The sequence below is a fragment of the Micrasema longulum genome, unplaced genomic scaffold (assembly GCF_059751315.1).
Source record: "Micrasema longulum isolate JH-2025_06_02 unplaced genomic scaffold, ASM5975131v1 h1tg000746l, whole genome shotgun sequence".
Taxonomy (NCBI): domain Eukaryota; kingdom Metazoa; phylum Arthropoda; class Insecta; order Trichoptera; family Brachycentridae; genus Micrasema; species Micrasema longulum.
This window is the reverse complement of record NW_028277940.1, coordinates 518,867-545,246: the sequence shown is the minus strand read 5'-3', so window position 1 is coordinate 545,246 and position 26,380 is coordinate 518,867. Positions and strand designations below refer to the sequence as shown.

General features: G+C 31.1%; 1 protein-coding gene and 1 non-coding gene across 2 annotated transcripts in view; one reads left to right on the top strand and one right to left on the bottom strand.

Moving 5' to 3' along the window:
• The window catches only part of LOC148279208 (uncharacterized), a 64,469-nt gene that overhangs the window by 6,158 nt on the left and 31,931 nt on the right, over positions 1-26,380 (top strand). Inside the window, exon 2 of the mRNA XM_088230310.1 lies at positions 2,437-3,336. Coding sequence (XP_088086436.1) covers positions 3,316-3,336 — 21 coding nt within the window. The 5' untranslated portion in view covers positions 2,437-3,315. The remainder of the gene's footprint in view (positions 1-2,436; positions 3,337-26,380) is intronic.
• Positions 7,318-7,390, bottom strand: TRNAF-GAA (transfer RNA phenylalanine (anticodon GAA)). Its single transcript has one exon. It is a non-coding gene; the product is annotated as a tRNA-Phe (tRNA).

Genomic DNA, 26,380 nt, shown 5'->3' with positions numbered 1-26,380 from the left:
GTTTTATGATAAAAAAATTTATTAATAATATTTTTTATTATTTAATTTAGTACTCACTGTTATTTGGCATATTACTTATTACTTGGTTTTATCAGTAGAATGACGACGGACTTCAAAAATATCAATGCCATCAAAACTCTTTATTACTCACTAGTTCGACCCCATATAGAATACGCTTCTCCTATTTGGTCTCCATTCTACAGGTCTCATATTGACCATATCAAGTCTGTCCAGCACCGTTTTCTAAGAAAAGTGGCATGGTTGCTCGAATTACAAAGGGGTAATTGTTCCTATTTTGAAATAGAGCAATCTCTTAATCGGTCTTCATTGGAGAGACGTTGAACTGAGATGGACCTTATATGCATTTTCAAAATACTTAATGCTATAAGTGATGTCCCATCTCTGTTGCAATTAATTTATTTTCATGTTCCTAACCATGTCGCCAGAAGTCAAAATCTGCTATTTATTAAATATTCTAAGAGCAACTTTTGTTTTTATGGCCCAATGCATAGAATTAAGAATATTCCAGTAACCGCATACGCACATCAAACAGAAGGCGACTCAACTAATCATAAATGAGTAGGTTTACGTTTTGACCCACTAGTTTCTTTGTAGACGTCGCTCAGTACGCAACTCCTGATTCGAATTCAACTATGCCGTGTTGTGTCGTTTTAAAGTGTAGAAATACTGCTAGTATCTTAAAGAAACAGGATGCAATCACATTTTATGTGTAGTTGGCAAATGAATGTGTATATAACAAATGCATTACTTAAAAATTGAATTATTTTTCTATCTTGTCAGATTGCCGAAGAAACAAATGAAAATTTCGTTGGTGTTGCCAGGGTAGTATTTTTTTTTGTCCTACTTTGCTCATCTAATGAGAGAATTAATGAAAATTGGATCTCGGATTAAAAAAACTCTGTGGTGGACATTTGACCAACATTATCTTCAAAACATCAAATATTATTTTACATGATATAAAAATATCCGTTTTATGTCAAATAAAATTTGTTTTAAATTTCAAGTTTAAAGTTCATTAATTCAATTACTCTTATTAAATGACCCTTTACTTATCTACTCTGTTGTGTCAATCAATATTTCTGCGTGCACAATAAAAATTTAGAGAAATTGCGGATTGCTTTTTTTTACCTTACATTTGTGTTTTGATTTTTTTTTCATAGTGGGGGAATTATTGGACACAATTCAATGTATTCAAATATGATTCTACGCTCCTTTTGGACTATTCGTAATTCAAGGCCTAATGTTTAGAATGTGTAGATTAGTCAATTCATCAGACGACTTGAAATTCTTTGGGATAGATCTTCCGGCTTTTCGTAGATCTCTTCGCGACTAAACAGTTTGGGATGAAGTTGGATTGACAAGGTTTAGCTCGAAGTCTTATGTCTTTCGTTTTTATGAATATATTGTAAACCATTATTGTTTTGCCCTTGTTTGTCTTTGCTATATAGTTTTATGTTCTTTTTGTTCAGTTTCTTGTATTTATGTTTCTTCATGTTCAACTGTTGTAATTGGCTTGGGCCGTATATAATAAATAAATAAATTACTCTAATTCCTTACCATAGTATATAGTGAGTTCATAGAAACCATATCGCAATTATTATTTCAATAATTATGTTTTGGTATTATTCTCTATTGATTTCAATAATATAATTACTTGACCTATCTTAGATCCTAATATAGTATTAATCTTTATGCTACATTAATAAACTCGTTATGTAGTGGCTAATACGTTTGATTGAGTACGGGGTTTCCAGTTTCGATTCCTGGTAAAATCACATGAATTCCAATTTATATTTTCACGATTTGGTGCACTTTCCACTGCTGTAGTGCAATTAGATAAATACTTATCTAACGGTAACATGTTATAGCGTTTTTCGGCATGTTTATTTACAATTTATTCACTGATGGATAAACATCTCCATTACTTCCTATCTCCCGCTTTTATCATCCACGTTTTACCGACTTTCGCATCAATGTCATCGACCCATCTTTTTTGTGGCCTTTCAACACTTCTTTTGTTTGCCCATGGGCTCCGATTTATTTTTCTGGGTGTCCACGTGTCATCATTTCGCTTCGCCAAGTGTCCTGCCCACCGCCATTATCTGCACGATCCGTGATATCTATGACTCCGGTTCGGTGCCTTATTTCTTCATTTCTTATTCTGTCACTTGGACATACACCGAGCATCTGTCTTTCCATGGATCATTGCGTGCATTTTAGTTTCTGTTTGATAAACTAGAAAATGAAAAATATTATACGTATTTAATAACAACGAAATTTTTTTTTTTCATACAAAAATTTAGGGTACATATGTATATCTAATATTATTATCATCAAACCCTAACCTGAACCTAATAGTACATAGAGCACTGCATTGGTAAAGTACATGCACTTAATCTCGATCATGTGTTACAGGTACCAGTCCAAGGACAACGAAATATTGCAATATAAAACCACCTAATAAATAAATATTTCATGTTGACCCTCTCAGGAATCGAACCCAGGACCCCAAGCGCGGTAGGCAAACACGACAACCATTACACTACGAGGCGGGCTTTTTGCCATTCGGTTTCCTTTTTATGGGTTTTTACCTGAGAGTAGGTATCCACCAAGTAGAAACCTCTCTTGCAGGATTCTGGTTCTATTTCACAAACTGAACTGCATTCTTCATCCGCCCGGACACAGAAAAATCTAGTATAAGGTAATAGCAACAAAAATACGTAGATGTAATTTCATCATTTTCCTTTGTATTATTAAGGAAAAATCATCGAAATCTTCATACGACTTTATATTTTTTAAAGTAATAAACAGGTAGATTCCTAAGGCAGAAACAGTAAAATCGATATTTATTTAAAAACCCGTACTTATTAAAACAAATTTGTCAATGTTGTGCAAGATATTTTTAAGCGTTACTCGTAATAAATAATCCGGGTCTGTGTAACTGCAAATTAGGTACCTACCTGCAATACATTTCGCATATTGGGCCCACAGAGACGCATTTTCGTGGGCGCATCAAGAAAAAGAAAGTAGGTATTGAACGAACGAACCTTACATCATTTCACTCGCCATCACCGAACGTAGAGGTCCTATTCGCATTTGTTATATAACCGCCATAATACCGTTTGCATTTAGGCGGTAAACGTGATCAATATAACCATAGATAAAGGGAAACAGTATTACAAATATTGTTATGCGCGGGAAATCTGCTCAATGCACTCATTTTCCGGCGCCATTTTCAATATAGTTCAGAGCTGAGAGTGAAGTGAACAAATTGTGCTGTTTATCGAGCTAAAAATGGATACCAGAACGATATGCGTAAGTTGCTTTATAATTTACAAGTGTTTTATATTATTTAGCCTCGTTTACACATAATATTTATTTATTCATTTCAAACTAGTTAACAGTTTGTATACTCACAAACTTATTTCTTTTTAGGTTATATCCGTGTATAGCTATAATAATTAAAGTACGGAAAAAGTTGAGTAAATTAAAGTAAATAATTGCGTATTACGCAATAGGTTGAGAGAAAAAAAAATAACGTTAAATACAAAATTATAGAAATTATACTTAGTTACAAATACCAGGTATTATCCAGAAAAGCAAATTAATGACAAATTTAATTTATTTTTTTTAAAACAAGTTAAGTGTATAAAAAAAAATAAAAGAATAAATATTGTACAAAATTACCAACATAATATAACATACAAAATAATATAAAAATATTAAATATCATGTTCTTGTGTAAAAAAATAAATTATAATATACCATAATTTAATATATATTTGATTTTTATTTAGAAACCTTAAACTTTCTTTATTATTTAATTTAATCATTGTTGACTGTATATTTCTGTAAAATAAATAAATAATAAATAATATTTATTATTAATATGAATCGGGTTGTGGTCCCGTGGCTAGTGTTGCGGACTCACGGGCCAGAGGTCCGAGGTTCGAACCCCACTCTACCCCAACTTGATTTCCATTTTCTAATAGTGAGTTATTTACAACTAATAAAAACGCTTATATTTCTTTCTTAAAAGAAACATTAGCGTTCTTTGGCGGCCTCCGTGGTGCAGTGGTCAAGACACTTGACTCACACATGAAAGGTTCCGGGTTCGATTCCCGGTGAGAACACAAAAAAAGTGATTTTTATCAAGCCTGGGTGTTTTGTAATATGATTCACCACTGTAATTAGGTCTACTAGCCTGTTGTGGTGCAAATAAAAAAATAATAAATAAATAAATAATGAAAAAATAAAAAAATTGCTGTAATGGATGAGACATACGGATCTGTTCTTGATGTCCCTTATGTTTTTTAATGCTTCTTTTATTATTTTGCAATGTTTTAAATTGTTCTCATATTATAATATTTATCCCCATAAAATGTATTAATGGACAATGTACGTAAATAAATAAGACAATTTTAATGAATAGGTATTTGAACTTTGAAATTTGCCAAAAAGACAACTGCGTGTCGGACTGATTATGCCTATCTAAAATAAACAAAATTTGGTTTCGATGTCCCGTTTTCCGCACCTCAAAACTGAACCGATTTTGTAGTTTTTTTTCATGTCGTGTTGGTTTTATATGTTAGTCCAATAACTATGGTGCAGGTGTATAGTGGGTTTTACTTGTTGGTTTGATTGGTATCCTGACTAAGAGACAGGTACGTTTCAAAAGCGGTAGATATTGAAAAGTCAGTAAATGGTTATATACAAATATTAAATAACATTTAGTAAAATGGTTGACCACAAAGTACAAGCTTTGAATATCAATAATACTTTTAATATTTAAGTTAAATTTTAATTAAATTGTATAAATTGGATCGATTTTGTATTCATATTCATTAAAATTTACCCTTATTTGAATAAATTTCGTTAATTACGTATATTATAAATTAAGTTTTGGTCCATCAATCAATTTTAATTTTTGTTTTGTGATTATTGGTATTCATATAAAAGTGACGAAATGTGTATAGTGTTATAATTGTTGCTTTTATGAATTGTATCTATATATTGTGATATCTTTAACGGTTTGTGAACTGATAATTAATAAATAAACTAAGCCCACATGCGTAAACGCATAATAATAGAAAATAGCATATGCTACGAATACAGATAAAAAAATATAAATAAAAAAAAATAAATGTTAAAATATTTTAATGAAATGGATTAATTGTATTTTCAAAATTAATATGGAAATCGTGGAGAAATATTTTCACGCATAACTTTAAAAAAGAAATTATTTTTAAAAATATGTCCCTAGAAAAACACAACATGTTTGGCATTGATAATTGTGACACCAAGATTCGTGACGATGTTTTACAACAATTTAAACGGTTTCAAACAAAGTTTTAAAAAAACATGAATCTTGACGTATAAGGGGCGTGGCCATGTGGCCAGTGCAATGACCATTTCCGCGGAAATTCAAAATTATTAATTAAATATTATTTTTATGCTACAAAAAAAATTACCTACCGAGTAAAAAAAATTTTTTTACCCGACAATTTTTCATAGACTCTTATTATATTATAGTAATAGTAAAAAAACGTGATATTTTCCTATTGTATAAACACCACTAAAACGATATTGGGCAAATTATTAAGAGATTTTTGGAGCAAAAAATCGATTTCGTTCCAGAACCCATAACGGTGTTATCCGACGGTGCCATTGTCCAATCAATTGATCGTGAACTTTGTTTGAATTAAGCGGCAATATTTGAATCAAAACAGATTTAGAATGTAACGGATTTATATGTTTTTTTTGTGTAGAGGTTTATGCCTTATGCACTTGAGTAGGTACCTACGCAAATAAAAACCGGAAACAAATTAAAACCTTTTTTTACTAAGCAGATAAGTAACTTACTATCGGATTACTAACAATTAAATAGTCGGCCTCGTGGTGAAGTGGTCAGCGCGTTTAGCTACCATGCAAGAGGTCTCTGGATCGATTCCCGACGTGGTTCAAATGAAATATTTATTTAAAAATGTGTTTTTACATTAGAATAATTCATAGTACCCGAACTCGCACCTGAAGCATGAGACTGATCATCTTACCTTCATGAAACAAAAATGATCAAGATACGCTTCGATTGGTGTACATTGTATTGCATTGTTTAATGCACCATTAAATACGGAAAGGTAATAATGAAAAATTAAAACGATAAAATCAAAGTATAACAGAGATGAAGACCATTTTTGAGAAGGGTATATGGAAGTCTAGGCATTTACAGGGCTTATGGCTGATGGTAAAAGCGGGCAGTTTAAAAAAATATATTTGTTCTGTTCATGTTTCCGAGCTGAAACCTTTATTAATGTGGGTTAGGATGATCTAACTGAATCATTTTATCAACGAGGCAACGCCTTAAAAAAATGTTTATTAAACGAAAGTTTTATTTAAAAATTGATTACATTTAGCAAACTCAATAAACAATAAATTTATTTATTTTATTAATACACACTGGATATGCATTTAAGTGGTTTTAATGTGCAAAATCGATTAATTTAGTTACATCATCCAGATCAATTGAAGTTGGGTAAAAATACAGTTTTCTTGGTAATTATTTTAATGCTGGTGCAGTATTTACTTATAGGGAATATAATATACTATTATTTTAACAAATATTATTATTGATAGTTATTAATATAATTTATATAGATGATGTAAATTATTGTGTTTTATTTTTCTTATATTATGTTTTCTTACTATTTCGGATGTATTAACTATGCACGATATTATGTATTGTCACAAAAAAGTTTTTTTTTTATTTACGGTCCCAAATTAGTTTTTTAAATACTTTTAATTAAACTCCTGGGAGTAAAATATGTAATAAATGTATATTAAAAAATTATATGCCTCCACTCATTTGCGAGTGATTTTGGGAATGCAATATATGTTTTATTAATAAAAAAAAGTTAAAGATAAGAACAAGAATATCTTAAATAAATTACATTATATTAATAATATGGTAAAACTTATTTGTTTTCAAGATTTAAAAATATATTAATACCCTCATTACTTAAATTTATTAAATATTCGTATCAAAATAAAAATTGCTATAACGTGGTTTATTTCTCGATTTGGGAATACGGAGGTTTGGGCATTTACAGGGGTTATTATCTGACATTGACATATTTTATAAATCAAATAATCAGTTGAATATTGGATATCCGCATTTGTTTTAATTTTTTCCTTTCGAAATTGCGGTAGCCGTAATTTCAACAAATTTACACGCATATTAAATTCGTCAAATAAAAAAAAAGTTTACCATATTTATGTTTAATTTTCAATAAAAATATTTGCCGAAACCAGGGATCGAACCAGGGACCTTTAGATCTTCAGTCTAACGCTCTCCCAACTGAGCTATTTCGGCGATGCTTGATGCGCGTAATAAGTGAAAATAATAACACACCTTGAAAAATAATAACCTTTTCGTCTTGCATAGATAACATATTATTAATTTCACTTTTGTTTCTGATAACATTAATTATTATTTAAGTCCAAAAAAAATTCATACGAAAGACTTCGTAATGGATAAATAAAATGCGTTAGGTAATCGAATTATGCCCACGTAAACGGGTATACGTGATTTCGTTTTTTTTTGTGTTTTTAATTTATACTAAAACCTTTAGGAAATGTCTATTAAGTAAGTCAATTTTATTGTTTTTACAATAAATAAAAAACAATGCTTATTTAACGAAATTCCATGATTGTCAATAGTGTTGCCATATATACCATTTTACGTTTAATAAAACTTGTAACGTACGTCGAAATGGGTAAGCACTTAGAGTATATACATACTCTAAGGGTACCCATGATTTTTTTGCCCATGTATCGCTATTTCGGCCCCACACCTTTACTCTTCTAACATCGCAGCTGCCCGGCTACCCCTGCGCGTTTCATCCCCCGCGGAGGCCTGAAGGATATCATCCCCACCAGAATAGTCACCAAAGTTCACTATAAAGCAGAGTTTTGTCTTTGTCTCAGCTATCATACACGCTTTCATGTATTTTGGAACATTTATGGTACAAAATATTTACTTTCGAACCGGGAGTTCATCTCCTCAGCTATCAGACCGCTTTCTTATTTGGAACAGTCCTGGTACTGGGAGATGGCTCTCAGCACTCCAGAAGGGTTAATCCCATGGAGGTTTGACTAAGCTACAAGCAGCCGCTTTCATGCATTTTGGAACAGCTCATATACTTAGTCAGCTCCCTAAGATTATTCTTTTACCAGCTGAGACAGATTAAATGCATACGCAAACATTTGCCAGTTGATGCCGCCCGTCAATTAATAAATGCGTTTGTAGTGTCTAGAGTCGATTATTGTAATGGTATCTACGCAGGTCTACCAATTTTTTTTTTACATTTTTTTTTTGCACCACAATAGGCCAGGAGGCCTAATTACAGTGTTGAATTACATCACAGAGCACCCAGGCTCGAGAAAATCACATTTTTTAATTTTTTTGTTCTCACCGGGAATCGAACCCGGAACCTTCCGTGCGTGAGTCAAGCGTCTTGACCACTACACCACGGAGGCCGCCGATTATTACGAATATGCGCTCCTGTTTCCGTACTTAAGTTGCAGGGAAGTTTTATCAACCATTCCTATGAAGCCAGCGCCCGACTATTATCTTGACGCCAGATGTTTTCTCACTTTTTATATCGCCCGGTACGCGGTCATAAATCTCATCCGTCAAGTGTAAACAGAATCCCGGTGATTCTCAACCTGTGAACCCCGCGAATGTCAAACTGTGTTAATAATTATTATTGTGGTTTAATTAGATCATCGCGGTTTTACCGAATAACTGAACGTTAATATAAAATTTTCGTTAATATAAAATAAAGATTGAACGACAATTGTGTTTGCTCTATAAACTTTTTTTTTTCGTTGATATGGTATTTGCCCTTCTACGTGGGAACAATTCAATTGAACGTAGTTATGCAAAAAGCAGCCAGTCCACAATAATTAAAAAAAAAATTAAAAAAAGATATTGGTTTATCGGGTGCAGGAAGGTCAATTCTGTTCTGCTAAAAAAAGCCAGACCGCTTTCATGTAAAAAAAACTTCTAAAAATAGTGTCGAACACAAAACGGCATTTCTCAAACAAATAAACCATCATACTGCTTCCCCGTAAAAGTAGGCAGAGAGAACAGTACGCCACATAACTCTATCTTTGCATACAGATCTTGTTTCCTCTACATTCATACATCTTCTCATGCACATGCGCCGATTATTCCGACTTTTAACACGTCCATTTGGCAATGCCATGTCTTTCTCGGTCTTCCTCTATTTCTGCATCCATCAACATTAGCTTCGTAAATATTTCTTCCGTTTTTTCGCTGTCCATTTGCTCTACATGTCGAAACCAACGCAGAGCTCCTTTCTTGATTTTGTCGAACATTTGTGCGTCTATCGTACATAGTTTTACCACACATTCGCCCTAGAGATCGCATTTCGACAGCATTTAGCCTTCTTTCATCCCTGTTTTTCCAAGTCCATATATCGCTCCCATACATCAGGGTTAAGACAAAAAAAAACCCCAGCACTAGAAAAATCTGACAATGCTTTGAAAATCATTAAAACTTTTCAAATACAAAATTAGATTCTTGATTGTAATATGAAAAAAGTAATGTGCTTATTGTTTAACATTTGTCTAAGTCAAAAACATTCCAACTGTTGAGTAGATTTGATTATTCACTCGTTTCATAAAGGTGCTTATCATTTGATAAGCACCTTTATGATTATCATTTGATCTCAGTTTCACGTTTCTATGGCTGACTGATTTCTGCATAAATACGTTCAATTAATGAGCTGTCTGAAAATATTTATTGTTTTTCTCTGTATGAAGAGATAATATTTACATAAATAACAAACTCTTTTTTTTCTTTGAGTCGATTAAAAAATATTTGAACAGTATAATGTAAATTCAAAATAATTACCACACACTAATCTTTTTTTATTTTTATTTTATTATTTTTTATTTATTTATTTAATACTTCACAAAAACATATTACAAAATTGAATTTACAATGTATTCCTCACTGAGAAAACTCGTGCTGAGGAAGACATTTTACAATTTTATTTTAGTGTGATATACAGGGTGTTCTTTAACCCCTGTCACATCCGAAACGACGATGATCAGTATGAGCAAGAAGACATATTGGCTATAAAAAATATATATATATATATAAAACAAATGGTTGCTTACGTCTGCAGGGGAGAAATGGAGAGGGGAGAGGGGGGAGTCTGATACACCGCTAACAGCGCGGCCGCGCCCCCTCGCTTCTTCCTTGCAGAAGTAAGCAACCATTTGTTTTTTTGTAAAATATGTAATTTTTTTAAATTTGAATCGTTGTAAAAATAAATTTTAATATGCATGTCTTCTTGCTCATACTGATCATCGTGGTTTCGGATGTGACAGGGTTTAAAGAACACCTTGTATAATAGGTGTATATATTTTAAATAATAAATTGTTTTAGATTTTTTACATAGATTTACAGAAAATAATTTAATTCAAATACAAACACATTGTTACAAGTATCAACTAAGTGTAGGTAGCTTAGCTTGGATTATCGGGATTATAGGGTGCCTATAGTTTCCGAGTTGAATCCATTTCTGTCCATTAACATAATTTTTATTTTCTGTTCGAATTTTGAATATGTTGAATTTCGAAAAGTATGTATTGAAAAATTAAATCAAATGTGGGGTTAAATATACCCAGAGTTCACATTTGAGGAAATATACTTGAAACTTTTTTTAATGTTTCTAGAATTGTGAAAATATTTAATACCTTGATAACATTCTGTTATTACAATACTAATACTAGTAAGTTTTCTGTTGCATTTAATTAATACAGTGCAATAAGCCTCATTATTTTTGTATTAATTCCTAATGCAATAAATCTAGACAATAACCAGTAAGTAATAAGCAAATATCTGCAATAAATTTCACACATCCTTTGTATTTTACAAGTTTGGTCAGGGGAAAAGCAATTATTACTATAACACTGCAAGACAGTATTTATTAGTCACGATTTAAGATCATTATTCATTCGAAGGGCAAATAAAGCATTCTATTCAAAGGAATTTTATATTTAAACTTGTAAGCATTGTGTAAAAAATCCGATATCATCGGATTAAAAAATTAAAAATCGTCTATGTAGATATATGGAATAAGCTGCCACAAGAACTGATCTCAATGTGTAGTCTCCATAGGTTAAAAAATGGACTAGATTTTTTGCGCTAGCAACTAACTTTCGTTCAAATAGATTTGAGCATCAGCTTTAAGTTGCTGGCTTGAAATTAATAATAATAATAGTAGTAATTTAACAAATTAATTCGGATTTCTTAATTAAGGTCCCGAGGTTGTAATCCCGTGTCGTGGTAGTATTGTGAACTCACAGACCAAAGGTCTCCGGTTCAAATCCCACTTTGCCACAACTCGATTTCCGTTTTTCCACATTTCCAAGTTATTTACGACTTTAAGGAAATAGTTTAAAAAAATATATATTTTAGTAAATAATTAGAACTTAAGTATTGCTCTTTAAAAAAAAATATCCTAGAAGTTTGATACGAAATATTTATTTTAACCCGCTCAGTACCAGAGCTATTCTAGCCAGTAAAAACTCATTTCTTTACATTAATAAATTCTTTAATTTCTAACAAATATTTTGTCATTTTTTTTTTTAATTTGCATAATTTCCAAAAAAATATGTACATACTTCAGGAATGGCATTACGGCTCAGGGGGTGTAAAATAAAGGGACATAGTACGAAAGGCATATTATATTACTGTTTTAAATGTTTCTATTTGATGGAAAAAATGTAAAATACAAATATAATAAATAATAATACAAGAAAAAATTTATCTCCCCTTCAGAAGTAAGCAACCAGTAGTTTTATTTGATATTTTATTTTTGTAAATTTTATTCGATCTAAAAAAATATTTAAATGTACCAATATGTCTTCTTGCTCATACTGATCATCGTGGTTTCGGATGTGATAGGCTTTAAAGAACAACCTTTATTTATTATGTTTTAGAATTTACAGTATTTTTTATTTATAGTATAACTAGTCGATAGTGATTTTTACAGCAATTTAATATCTTTTTAGATGTTTGGTGATTCTTAGTAGTGTTTTTTATAAGTAGGCAAATAATTAAGAATACTATGATCTACGTCAATTAAGACTTTTCTCAAAAGTGCGAAGTACCAGCGTCACTAGAGATTTAAAAGATTGCAGATTGCATAATGTAAACATTATTTTGAATTTATTTCCATGCCTAGTATTCTGTTTATTCTGTTATTTTCAAGTATTTTTCATACCCTTTTTAATTTGTAGTATATCATAATTTTAATTTTTCTGCTTTTGTTAAATAATATTATAGTTTAAAATTTAAAAACGTCTCTAAAAAAATTATTATCTGTATGTCCCTAAATGAGTTTTTTTTTAAAAAAAACTCCTTGGGAATATTGTATATAATTATGTATAATATGTTTTCAATATAATAAAAAAAAAAAAATAAAAAAAAAACACGGAAATTAAAAAAATCATGTATATTCAAAAATAGGTAATGTGATATTTACGATAAGGTACACAAGCCTTTGACAGGCCGAAATTACTTCAGGATTAAATGCAGTTTCAAATAACAATGCTTTGAGTAGATCCAAATGTTTGTAGACAGGCTGGATTTTCGTATTAAGCCTCTCTAGGGAGATCATCCAGGCTGTCTACAATCATTTGGACATACTCAAAGCATTGTTGATTAATCTAGCTGGTATAAAAAGTATGAAATAAAAAAAATGTTTGTTAGGTGTTGCCTAGTAAGTAGTTAAATGGTTCAGCCGGATGAATCTTACCCGCATTATAAAGGTTTCAGCTCTTTTACTTTACAAAAGTCAACAGATGGAAGAGTTGAGGAAATGTGGATTTTCGAACATGGACAGAATATTAAATGTTTCACAATGTGTAAAATTCCACTTAAACCAGCCAATGACCAGCCAATGACCAAATGCCTAGACTTCCATATTCCCGTTTCGAAAATGTTTTCACTCTGGAACGCGGACAAAATTTTCGGGGTCATTCATTGGTTGGATTCGATCATATGACAAGTCGACACTTCAAATTATCATACGGTAGAACATACCGAGGTAGATAAATATCATGCGCGGTCCGTTCATAGAACTCATGGAACCATTGGTTCCCTTAAATTTAGACAAATAATGTTTATAAAATAGCATGTTTAATAAATTAACTATCAGTCGTAATACCTAAAATTTTGATTACTACAAACAAATAATGTAATAAAAAGGAATTTTAATATTGCCTTGTAAAAAAAAATGATAAAAAGAAACATAACCTCCCAGCGCGTCTATTTACCAGCGCTGTCATGCGCGTACTACTTGCTACTGGCTGGCTGGGTATCGATTTAAAGAACGATCGCGATAGAAGCATATTCAAAATTCCATTTCTGCGCCGTACTGAACGCGCAGTCCGGGCGCAGGCGCAGACTTAAACTCTCACTGGACAACGGAAGCAATCGAAACATAGCAATACATTGTTTTCCATGTAGTTTACACGCGATGCGAACGCAACGTCGCCGCCGCGCCACGCCGCGCAGCACAGATGCGATTTTGGTATTTTGGTGCTGAACATAATATTTTAACTATTATTTTGTGGTGGAGTAGGAATACAAAATAAAATGTGGAATTTAATTCAAACATTACATCAATGTATTATTGATTTTTTATAAGAAAAAAGTTTATAATCTACTACATATTATGTTGATTTTTCGGGTTTTAATAATGACCAATTCTTTTTCGTTGATAAGTCATGTTTTTTAACAAGTTAATATTTATTTTGGTTTTACTGCATTTAAGTCAAATAAAATATAATGCCACAAAATACTTCGCAGTTACTTATTATAGTGAAGTTGGTTGATTTGTTATTACAATTTATTACTAGATATGTAAAATTATTGTTACTATTCCTAATCATATATATACAGTGTTTAGTTTGTCTTTAATTTCTTAAGGGCAGTGTATATTATTATGTACCATTTACTTATATATGAATTGCTTCCCTAATCAAAAACCCCACCGTACGCCCCTGATAAATATAGTACAAAAATTAAGTGTACCGTCTCGATGCGATCATAATTGCGGCACTGTTTATCGGAACCGGCTGTGGTCGTAAGTTGACGACTACCTGTATTTTAATACTGCCCATACATTTTAAAACTGGCTTGCACATCATAAATTTGGATGCGAGTACTAAAAAAGGCAAACCTATCTTTGGCAAAAGTTTGGACTTGGAAGATTGGGAAAAGTGAATGTTACGCACCATGACTTATTGATTTAATTATGTAATGCCTACATATTACTTTTATTTAACGGTGATTAAACGCATCGATATGATATAAGAAGGCTATTTGTAAAACTACACGTGAACAATTTTAACAAAATTACATATCTTTGTATTGATAATTTCACACACAACACACATATCACACCTGTGCCTCGATTATGAACGCTATCTTCATCTGTATATATCAAGACGGTATATTTAACTTCTGTACTATCTGTATCTTACCTCGGTATGTTCTACCTACTTGTCACATCGACATTATAAAATCGAATTTTCTGCATAAACGATTGTTTTTTTTATTTTTTATTTTTTTATTTATTATTATTATTTTTTATTTTTATTTTATTTATTATTATTATTATTTTTTATCCCTCATTGAATACATTTTAGTTATTTTCTTGGGTTAACCTTTTCTTTTCTTGTAATACTTTCTTATTTCATTTACACTTTTTAGATCTTAGTTTTAAAATGTACTTTTAATTTTCTTATTAATTTTTTTTCTTCTGTAGATATGAATTGACATTCTCGATTTACTTAACTTTGTTTAATTTATTTTTTATCTTGTTTTGATTACATTTATGAGCACACACTATTTATATATGTGTCTATTATTATTTTTTTCTTATATTTAAAATATATTAAAGTAAATTACTGTTCTTTAATTATAAATTTATTATTTTACTGTATTTTCTTACTTAAAAAAAAAAATTAAAAATCTTTAAACTATTTTTATGTTTAATATTTTATACGTATACAGTATTATGTATGTACTCTTCTTATTTGATTATAAATTAAAACTAATGTCTGAGCACCCGATGACAAACTATTGTTGAATAGTTTATCGGGACAAAATATATCTTAATACTTTGTTTTCTTTATAATGTATTAATATTGTAATAATATGTATATTTTATTGAATAAAGACTCTATAAAACATTAAAAAAATATATAAAACATATTATTCATTTTAAATATGTTTTGAAACATGTTCAAATATAGATTACCGACGAATACACGTCAAACCATTGTACAAATACACAAATTTTTGTACAAAAAAAAAAGATTTTACTTTATATTGATATCTCGAAGATATACGATCGCGGCCCTGGGCCCCGATTACAAACGCTATTTTCATCGGTACGTATCGAGACGGTATCAAGTAAAATCGATATTTATGTTCGAAAATTTGTATATTTAGATGAAATTTTTAAGTATGTTCTTAGCGCAGCAGCGTTGGGAGGGTCATTCCCGCGCTTCTTCTACAGGTAAAATCACTAAAATATTTTTTCCAACACTGGTTGATGCAGCAAACTTCCGTCTTCATCACCAAAGTACTTTTGAAACGACCCAATTTTTTGCGGGACACGGAACTATGAGAAGTCACCTATATAGGTTTAAATGAAGAAATGATGACTATTATCCATACGATGATATTTCTTCACATAGTATCAAACATCTGTTATTTCAGTGCCCTTTTTTCAGTTTACAACGCCATAGTCTTGAAGCAGAATGCAGAAAAGATGGAATATCCTTAACGGAACACTGTCGTTAAAAGTAGTTATCACGCGCCATTGTTCTTGGACTTTGCAACAATAGTGATTGTACGCATAAAGGTGATAAACCAAAATCAGTGATCGAACATCCCATTTCCAAGACAAACAAAAATATTTTTTTCCTAGTATCTTAGCCTTGTACATGACACGTAAGGCTACTAAATACAGGGGTCCAAATATATATTTAAAAAAAATGAAAATTAATATATATTACCTTTACATAAATTGTTATAGCTTAAGAACTTAATCATAATTACAATAATGATTATTAAAGAAATTAATGTTAATAAAGTTTTTTGGTTATTGTATTTAGCTTCTTACAATACACTACCAGACACGATCTTACAAAAGAAACACGAATCAAAAATGTCATTGAACCTGATACTGCGGTTCCCACGAAGCCAGCCTAAATCTTATGTAATTTGAATACCAACCGAAAATTTAAATTACACTATATAAATAATTTATTCGCTGCTTGCTTGAATTAAATTCTGAAATATGGTATCCTAATAATAATATTCATATAATTCCAATTGAATCGGTCAACGTTACTTGTTAAAATATTTAATATCATTAATTACTCGTATAATTAACTATTTTGTTCATCTATTTACAAAACTGTAACGATGCCCATTATATCCTCGTCAGAATAACCTCAATGTAACTACTTCACTTGCGTACCAATACGTAAAAATATGAAATATGTAAAAATAAAAAATTGAACACTACAGTCATTCTTAGAACAGGATTTACTATTAATGTTTTATTTATGCTTTCTTTGCGGTAGGAAATTTCAGAATCAACAGAGGATTCTTTTCACCTCTGCCAAGGAGCCTCTCGCTAATCAGTAATGTGTTCCTACAGCAAAGGCAAACATTCAAGGAGCAAGCGGTGTTATTACTCCAGGGCTCCGATTACAATGGGAAGTTAACAGAGTTATCTTCGACTGTCTATAAAAAAAAACGATGGTGAAAAGTGTACAAAAACGAGTATATTTGCATGAAAATTTAAAGTATCTTCGTCTTTTAAAGAAAAAATTGTATGCATATTCTGCTTTTCATACAGAAAACTTAATTTTACTTTATAAAACAATTAACATCCCATTGTAATCGGGGCCCTGGGTTAAAGGTGACACACTTGCCATGTTTGTCTAGACTCACTAGCACTAGATCATGCCATGACTACTACTGTACCTACTATACTTTAAGATAGTTCATTTTAAGATATTGTTTAGGTTCAGTTTTGCGTAACATGTTTTTTTACGAAAATGTTTTACTAAAATAACTAGGGACTAAGAGCTGTCAATTATTGATTTTTGCTATTTTTACTCTAAGCAATGATAGTTTTTCTGATACTGTAGCGGTATTTTTGGTTGATAAATATCATCAGTAATATACTAACAAAACGATGTTTAGGTTCCTCTGCCAAAAAACTCAATTTATAGGTGGTATTGCAATATCACCGACAATATAATTATTAATGCCAAGCCATTAAGGCTGTTAAGGGCCTGTTGATTTGCTTTTAAAAAAAAAAAGAAAAATGATCATAATAAAACACAGTGAGCAGGTGGATCAAAAGTAAATACTTTTAGAGAATATGCGGCGAAGAGCGCTTTTATCAATAGTAATTTGAATGCAGTCATTCTCTCGCATGTGTCTCCCCGAATACTGTGCAAAATAAACAACTGCACGTCGGACTTATTATGACTAACTGAAATCGATAAAATCGAGGTTTCATATTCTCGTTTTCCGCACTCCAAAATTGAACAAATTTTGTTTGTTTTTTTTTTAAGTGTATCAGAAAAAAATTTTCTATGTTGGCAAGTTTTGCTTTTTTGAAAAATAGTTATCATGTTCCTATTTATTTATTTATTTTAAGAAAACAAACAGTCGACAATGATATAATAACATTTTTTTAAAAATACAGTTTAAAGCAGACTAGCAAAGTTTCCAAATAAAAATCATACATATTATTAAATTGTGTTACAACAAAAGGTTGTGTTTATGTGTATTTGTATGAGAGTAAGTGTAGATGTATGTTTATGTGTATTAGTGTGGAAGTAAGTGTTCAGTGTGCGTCATTAAATAGTTAGTGGGATCGTATCGCAGCCAGAAGTAATAAGTTCTAATTTATTTTTAAATAAATTAAGGGGTATGTAAAATATATCAATAGATGAAAAAAAAACATTATAGTTAGAGCAAGAAAGATAGAGGAAAGAGTGTTTGCATAGTTAGTGTTACAGACTGGCAGATGGAATAATATTCTATACCGTACATTTGAAAAAGGCAGATATGACAAGGCTGTTATAAGGGTTTTTGGGTGGTCCTAACTCATATAAAACACAATTTAAAAAAAAATAATAGTAAGGAGACGACAATGGTGGAAATCTATAGCGTGTAAAAAAATCATCGCTCAAGTGCCATAATCCTGGGAAAAAATGCAGGAATACGCTTGTATGAAGAAAAGCCTAACCGCGTTTTCTCTTCACTCTTTGAGGCACACTTTATTATTTTAAGAAAAATTAATAAACTGCTATTATATCTTTGATAAATAATTGTGTAAATTAGTCTTTTTTTTAAATCGAAAGCATTCTTTTGAGTGGTATAAATCACCACCATGCCCGTAAGGAAGTAAACAACTCTTTAAATCAGTCAGAGAATAGTGACTTATGTTAGCGAAAATCTTAAGAAGAGATTCATTAGACTGAATTAATTCACATACTAGGCAACACCTGAAAACAATTTTTCAATTTTTAAACTTCTTCTTGGACCAGTTGGTTTCATTACAATATTTGAGTTTGTCCAAATGTTCGTAGACAAAAGACTGGATTTCACCCCCTCGGGAGTCATTAAGATTAACAAATTACAAGATTTCTCATTGATGTAAAACATGAGAGCGAAATTCGGTGTAACAATCCCATGAGTGACGTAAAACGTCACGGTACGCTGCGCTGGTGTTTCTGTTTTGCACATCATTATGAGAATTTCCCATCAAATAAGGTTTGTTTTGTTCACAAAACCTTTCCAAACACCATGGTACACTTTGAATTTCAAACACTACCTAATATTGTAGATGTAGATCGCTATTGAACAGACAGGATCGAGTTACATAGTAAATTATGATTTATTTGAATAATATGTGGATATAATAAATGTCGGTTTGATTTGTAATTTAAGCTGTCGAAGGTTTAAGGTGGAAACTATTTTCAATGTCGAGATTTTGAAATTTGATAATACGACTTTGAAAAAAGTATCATACGTACCACACTACATGATGCAAAAAACTTATAATAACAATAAGATATAAATGAAAAAAAGAAGGTTGTTTAGTATTCGCTCGAATAACCTTATGACCATGAACTTATCCATTGGCGTTAGAAAAATAGCGTATCATTTTACCGGTATTTAGATACCGTCAAACAAGGTTATTCTGCCTAGTTTTAGATTAATTTTTTGTTTGGAAATGTTTTTTATGACTTTTTGTATTGGTGGGTCTTTTAAGATATTATTTTATTTTTTTGCACTCTTTTTTAGCCCATCTAAGGAGTTTATATCATAAAAAACTCATTATAATGACATTATTTTACGTTTAGAAAATTTAGGCAAAATAACCCAATGGTTCAAAAAAACTTATTTTAGGTAATTGAAGCATCAAAAAGTTATTACAATTTAACTAATAAGTGTGAGGAACAAATAAAATACATTTTTCATAAACGTTAATTGGATACTATGCGAAATAATTGTATTAATAATTCGAATCGGGTTGTGGTCCCGTGGCTAGCGTTGCGGACTCACGGATCAGAGGTCCGAGGTTCGAGCCTCACTCTACCTCTACCCCAACTTGATTTCCATTTTCTAATAGTGAGTTATTTACAACTCGTTCAAAATGGCTACGAAAATTTAAATATTTGGGCAAATTATAAGAGCGCTAATGTTTCTATTGAAAAAACAAACAAAAAAATGTATTATTACATGCTGTTTTTAAAAGATTATTATTTTTTGTGCGCGAATAATAATTCATAGATTTAAAAATAATCAAGATATTCGATTAATAATATATAGGCTATTCTTACCCCTACATTTGCTTTCAAATTCTAAAAAAAAAAGAAACAAATGTTATTTCTGGATGAGCCGAACCAACGTCATTGACGATAAAGTTATTAATTGGTTGGCAATTATTGCTAATTAATTTTCGGAATATTGTTGAACACGGGGGATTCACACTTGAAAAAATGTCTAGAATCTCACTTTTTACTTTAAATCTACGTTAATTTTATTCAGTTTTCTATTCATTTACAAGTGTATTTTGTATCTTATCTTTATTTTTATTTTCTGTTTTAATTTTGTTCCCCAATTGTATTTGGTTTAAATAATGTATAATTTTTAAAGTAATTTGTTTTATTTTTATGTTATCATCACGTGTACTAATGTATCGGGTATATTTCATTTTGTATTACTGTGTACAACAAAAGGCGGTAAGCCATGTAAAATTTTTAAAAAATAGGTTTGAATTATTTTAAGGGTTATGCTCAACTAGAATATAGTAATTTTTGTGAAAATGTTGTTCTTAATCTCTCCAACTGCACTTTCATAAAATGGAAGTTTATAGATTGAATATAATTTCATTATAAATACTTCATTTTAAAAAATAAGTTTTTATAACAGAATTGTAATATTGAACCATATTTACATTTAATCGACCTTTGGTTGACATTGCTAGTTTATTGTTCACAGTTAATCTTGCTGATGGTCCAATATGTTTCCTTGTCTTTTGATTTACTATATTTCAGCTTGATATAAAATAGGGACTCTTCTTTTTAACTTGGCAGAATAACCCTGATTATTTTTTTGCTCGCACTATTATGCCTTGTGATTTGAGTAATCTTTCTAATAAAAAAAACCAAGACACACTCTACACACTCTTTACACACCTAACACACTCTGAAAGCGTATATATCAAAGAAAAAGAATTCAGTTTGAGTGATTGTCTCAGTCGATATACATATACCAGATTTAGTAAAACATTTTTTTTTCATCTTTGAGTAAAAAATAATCTCAATAGTACCAACTAAGATTATTAAAATCATGGTATTTTACAGGTACTCACACAAAATAAATTTGTTTGACAATATACCGAAATCAATATTTTGTATTTTTTCTGTTGTTTAGGTGGATAAATAATACAGTTCTGTATGTAAAATAAAGTTAGAATCCTGGACGAGTGCATTCGACTCTATAAGTACTCTCAGGATGTAAAATAGAACCAGAATCCTGGACGAGTGCATTCGACTCTATGAGTACTGTCAAAAGGGGTAATCGAGTTTAAATAAGTCCACCTCGTAGTGTAGCGGTTGGCTCGATCGCCTACCGTGGTGGAGGCCCTGGTTTTGATTCCTCAGAAGATCGACATGAAATATTGATGAAGAAGGTGGTTCTGTACTGCAATATTTCATGTTTCTGGACTAGATGTATGGGGTACCTTGAATCAGATGATTGATATACGCTTCATTTGGTGTACCAGTGCAGTGCCATATGCACCATTGGGTTCAGAAGACTATTATGATGATATTGATATCAAAAATTTTAGTTGCATGGCTGATAAAACAAAATGAATAAAAATAATTCTTTTTACGTTGCCTTTTGATTGCTCGTGATTATCTTATAAAATTGAGATTTTACAGCCCAGAATAGGGAAATTTCTCCGGAGTTAGTTTTACATTGTATTATGTATTTTATTTTTTGCGAAATTTTTTTTTCGTGGAAGCGCAGTAGCAAAGTATAGATATAACTAGAAACATCTATTTTTGGAATGGTGTCAGTTTTCTATTGACCAGAAACCCTTATATTAAATTTGTTTTTGAGCTTGACTACTTACTTATTTAAACGCAATGACCGACCATAAGATCCATAAACGCCTAGACTTCCATATTCTCAAAATCTTTGTTGAAAAAATACCTAGTATTGAGATCAATACCGTCAGGAATAATCCAGAGTTTTTATACAAAGATGGACATTCTTAAAATATTATTTTTTATAACATTTTTCGTGCGACTTGTTTTATTTTTACCCAAATATTTTCTTTATTACTTATTACAAAGGCTTCAATCCGCCAGAAAACTTTCTACTGCAGACAGAAAAAACAATAATGACTGCATTGAACTTGTACATCTGAGAATAGTTAAAAGTCACGGTGAAAAGCAAGTTCTTTCAACTTAACGAACATAATCATTTCGTAACATTTTTTCCTAAATAGGCAGGTACACACAATGTGCAGTTATCACATTACGTATTTACGACTATCACGAAATTTCTTTAGAAAGAATTGTAACTTTTATCTTTTTTTCTTGATTTTTTTTTCAAATCTTTTTGAAATTGTCTCCTGATTTAGATAAATGTGTTTAATGTATTTTTTGTAGTTTTTATTTAAGAAGTATTTGCGTTCTTATGATTAACCTAAATATTTTAATTTTGGGGGGCATTTCCAACGAGTTGTAAATAAATAACAATTAGAAAATGGTGCGATCTCTTAGACGAATGTGTGGGAAATCAATGTATGACAGGGTTACGAATGATGAAATCAGGCGAGAGTGTAAATCTGAGACAAGTATAATTGATAAGATTAAGAAAGGGTCTCTGAGATGGTTTGGTCACGTAGAACGAATGGACGACGAGAGAATGGTAAAACAAGTATATATGGCAAAAATGAACGGCAACGTTAGACGAGGACGACCAAGGAAGACGTGGCATGATCAGATAAACCAAAATCTTAAGTCTGGTCATGTCAAAAGCAGACAGAACCGAAGGGCATGTATGACAAGATGTATGAATGTGGAAGAGGCTAGGAGTGTATGCCAGGATAGACGTGTGTGGCGGTCCATTCTCTCTGCCTACCCCTACGGGGAAATGGCGTGATGGTAGTAGTAGTAGTAGTAGTAGAAAATGGGAACCAAGTTACAGTAGAGCGGGGTGCAAACTTTGGACCTCTGATCCGTGAATCCGCAACACTAGCCACGTCACCACGACCCGTTTTAAAAAAAAAAGTAAATGGATCATCCAATTGCCCATAAACATTCCGCATTCCATTCAATGATACATAGGTTAATTAACTTTCTACTAGATGATACTAATTTTAAAAAAGAACTTAAAACAATAAAACAGATTGCTTATAATAGTGGATATAATGAGAACTTAATTGATAAAATATTAAATCAAAAACAAAAACGCAAACTTATAAACAAATATTTATATTCGACTCCCACAGTAAATAAAGCAAACCCGCGTAAACAATGGAGGCGGATTCTTTTTAGAAATGACATTTTTTCAAAACAATTATCTAATTCCCTACCATCAAACATTAAACCGGCTTTCTACACGACTAATAATATGGGAACATTGTTAAAAAATCACAAAGACAAAGTCCATAAATATAATAAATCTGGAATATACCAATTAAATTGAAATGATTGCGATTCAATCTACATTGGAAAAACTAAAAGAAACTTCAATATAAATGTAAAACAACACTTAAAATGCTTAACTAAAAATATTTTTTCATAATTCGCAAATCATCTGATAGAAAATAATCATAACTTTAATAAAGACACTGGATTAAAAGTACTTCATGTTGAAAATAAAATATTAAAATTAGACAACATAGAAATCTTAGAAATTAAAAAAGCGATTCATAACAAGAAAAAAATAAATTACATAGCAAGAAAACAATAATTAATAACCAAGTTAACAATATTTCTTTTAGTCCTCTCCTGTCTAATTTCGAAAATAGTAATATCAAATTACCATTTGTGTAAGGTAAAAACGACTGGATTTATTGGGTCCACGTGTAGTATTTAGTGAACATGATAAAAATAAAAAAGGAATCAATTCATTAGTTACGTAAACCTTGACGAAGAAGCTTGTTTGCTTTGAAACCGGTCGGTGGAAAAAAAATAACAATAAAAAATTAGTGGTTAAAAACAAAGTTGTTTTATTTATTTTATTTTATTATTGAAAATACTTCATTTGTACATAAAAATATTTTTCATTTCCCAATCGTTCCATATCATTTAGTCTCTTTACTACCTTACAAAATCGATATTTATTTGTAAAATGCATAAAGGCATATTTTTAACATTTATGGGAACTACTAAATGTGTTGCCATGCGCGGAAAAAATAATTTAAATATCTGTCATTAGCTGGTTCAATTAATGACTTTATCGTCGACGGCAATCATCACCGAGTAACTCAAATTGAACCATTTAAGAGAATAGAGGTTAAAACGTTTAATTTTTGTGTGTGCTTAGTAAAATTACTGCATTTTCAAAAGTATGTATTTAGGTTAATCCATACTTCGAATGCATAAATTGGCAGGCTGAGATAATTGAATTTAAATGTTTAAATTTATTTCAACTGAGACTTCCATATTCCCTTCTCAAAAATGTTTTCCCTCTCTGTTGAAATAAATTTAAACATGAATAACTCCCTAGGGAGGAAATCCAGTCTGAAAGCATATGGACACACTCAAATATTGTTGAATTAACTACCTGGTAAAAGAAGAAGTATAAAAACTGGAAAATTGTTTTCAAGCGTTGCCTAGTAGGTGATTTGGTTCAGCCGGATGAATCTCACCCACGTGATAAAGGTTTCAGCTCTTTTACTTCACAAAAGTCAACAGATGGAAGAGGTGAGGAAATGTGGATGTTCAAACATGGGCAGAATGATAAATGTTACACAGTGTGTAAAGTGGCCACTAAAACCAGCCAATGACAGGTCATAAGCCCTGCAAATGCCTAGACTTGTATATTTCCTTCTCAAAATTTTTTTCCCTCTCTGTTGAAATAAATTTAAACATAAATAACTCCCTAGGGAGAAAATCCAGCCAGTCTGCAAGCATTTGGACGTACTCAAACATTATTGAATTTGAATGTTTTCGGGATTGAAAAAAATATTACGTCACCGTGTTAAATGATCAAAGTTAGGTTCCTTTATAAAATACAATAAAGAAGCATTGTTTACCGCGTGTCAATTCAACATGTTGATTATTTTCTCAATAAGGCATTGACATATTAATACGTAGACACGAAAACGTACCCTTTTAGTTTATAACAGCGCGCAGCGCTGCTATTCTGAACCGCTCTCGCGGCCGTAGAAAACACTTTTATCTCGCGAATGTACATACGAAATACGCGAAAGAAAATAGCTTTTTCTACGGTCGCGAGAGCGTTTGGAATACCACCCCAGCGGTGGTATTCTGAAAGCAAAAGCGCGCGTAGAAAACGCATTTTGAACGCGTATTAACGTACTAAATACACGCTAACAGAGCGATCACTCCTTTTAGAATACTAGACCTTTACTGTACAGCGCCCTTGGGGTAACTTTCACAAAAATGGCGCTATATAAATTATCCAAACATTAGCCCAGTGGTGCAATTATGAATCTTCTCTATCCCCTTGAGCGTGGTTAATTTGGAGATATTTAGTATTTCCATGCGGCTAATTTTTGCTTTTTATATGGCCACACTGCGTGTTCAAAATATGAGCACGTGAAACCAAACATGATGATTTTAATTTAGAACATTATTGCGACCTTAAGCTTTACCCAAAACACTTAATTAAGTAGTATTGATCAAATTGTATTAGTTTTTTTTCCGTTTTTGAAGCAGTTTTTTATACCATTTGACGTTTAATCATCAGTGTGGCCATTATATGAAGCAAAATGTCGTCGCATTAAAAAAATTAAATCTTCAAATAAGTCACTCTCTAAGGGGTTGAAGATCCAAAGAACCACCCCAGAAGTGGTATTCTAAATTATCCTTCATAGAAAGTGGTTAATTTGGATTTTTTTGAATTTTTAGCATGTGGTTTTACATTATTTTTTTTAGTTTATTTGATACACTTTACTAAGCAATTAAATTATAATTTATGCAGATCAACAACGTTTTGAGTACGTTTCAATGTTCGTAGAGAAGTAATTGATGTTATTTTACTGATTTGTCAATATACACAAATATTTTAAATAATAATAATAATAATCACGGTTGAATAACAAAAATTACAATTTCTTTATCTACTACATGTTTTAGGTAATAGATTTCTCTGGATTATGTCTAGTCTGCCAAACTAGGTACAGCTTATTTTAAGGCAGACATTTTTATGCAAAATAAAAACTAACATGACTACTTTCTAGTGAATTTATTATACAGTTGTACAATATTTGATTAAACTTTTTATTATTTAAGAAAGTTTTTTTAGTAAATTTTTCGATTTTTCTCCTCCTAAACCCAGTAATCATTTTTTAAAAATTAATTGTATACAAGTATTTGTAGATTCTATAATTTATTATGAGTCTTATTTTCCATTCCGTGCCCTGCGATGTATAGGGCACTGCATTGGTACATCAATAATGCAGCGTATTTTGATCATCTCTTACATGAAGATAAGGTGAAAAAG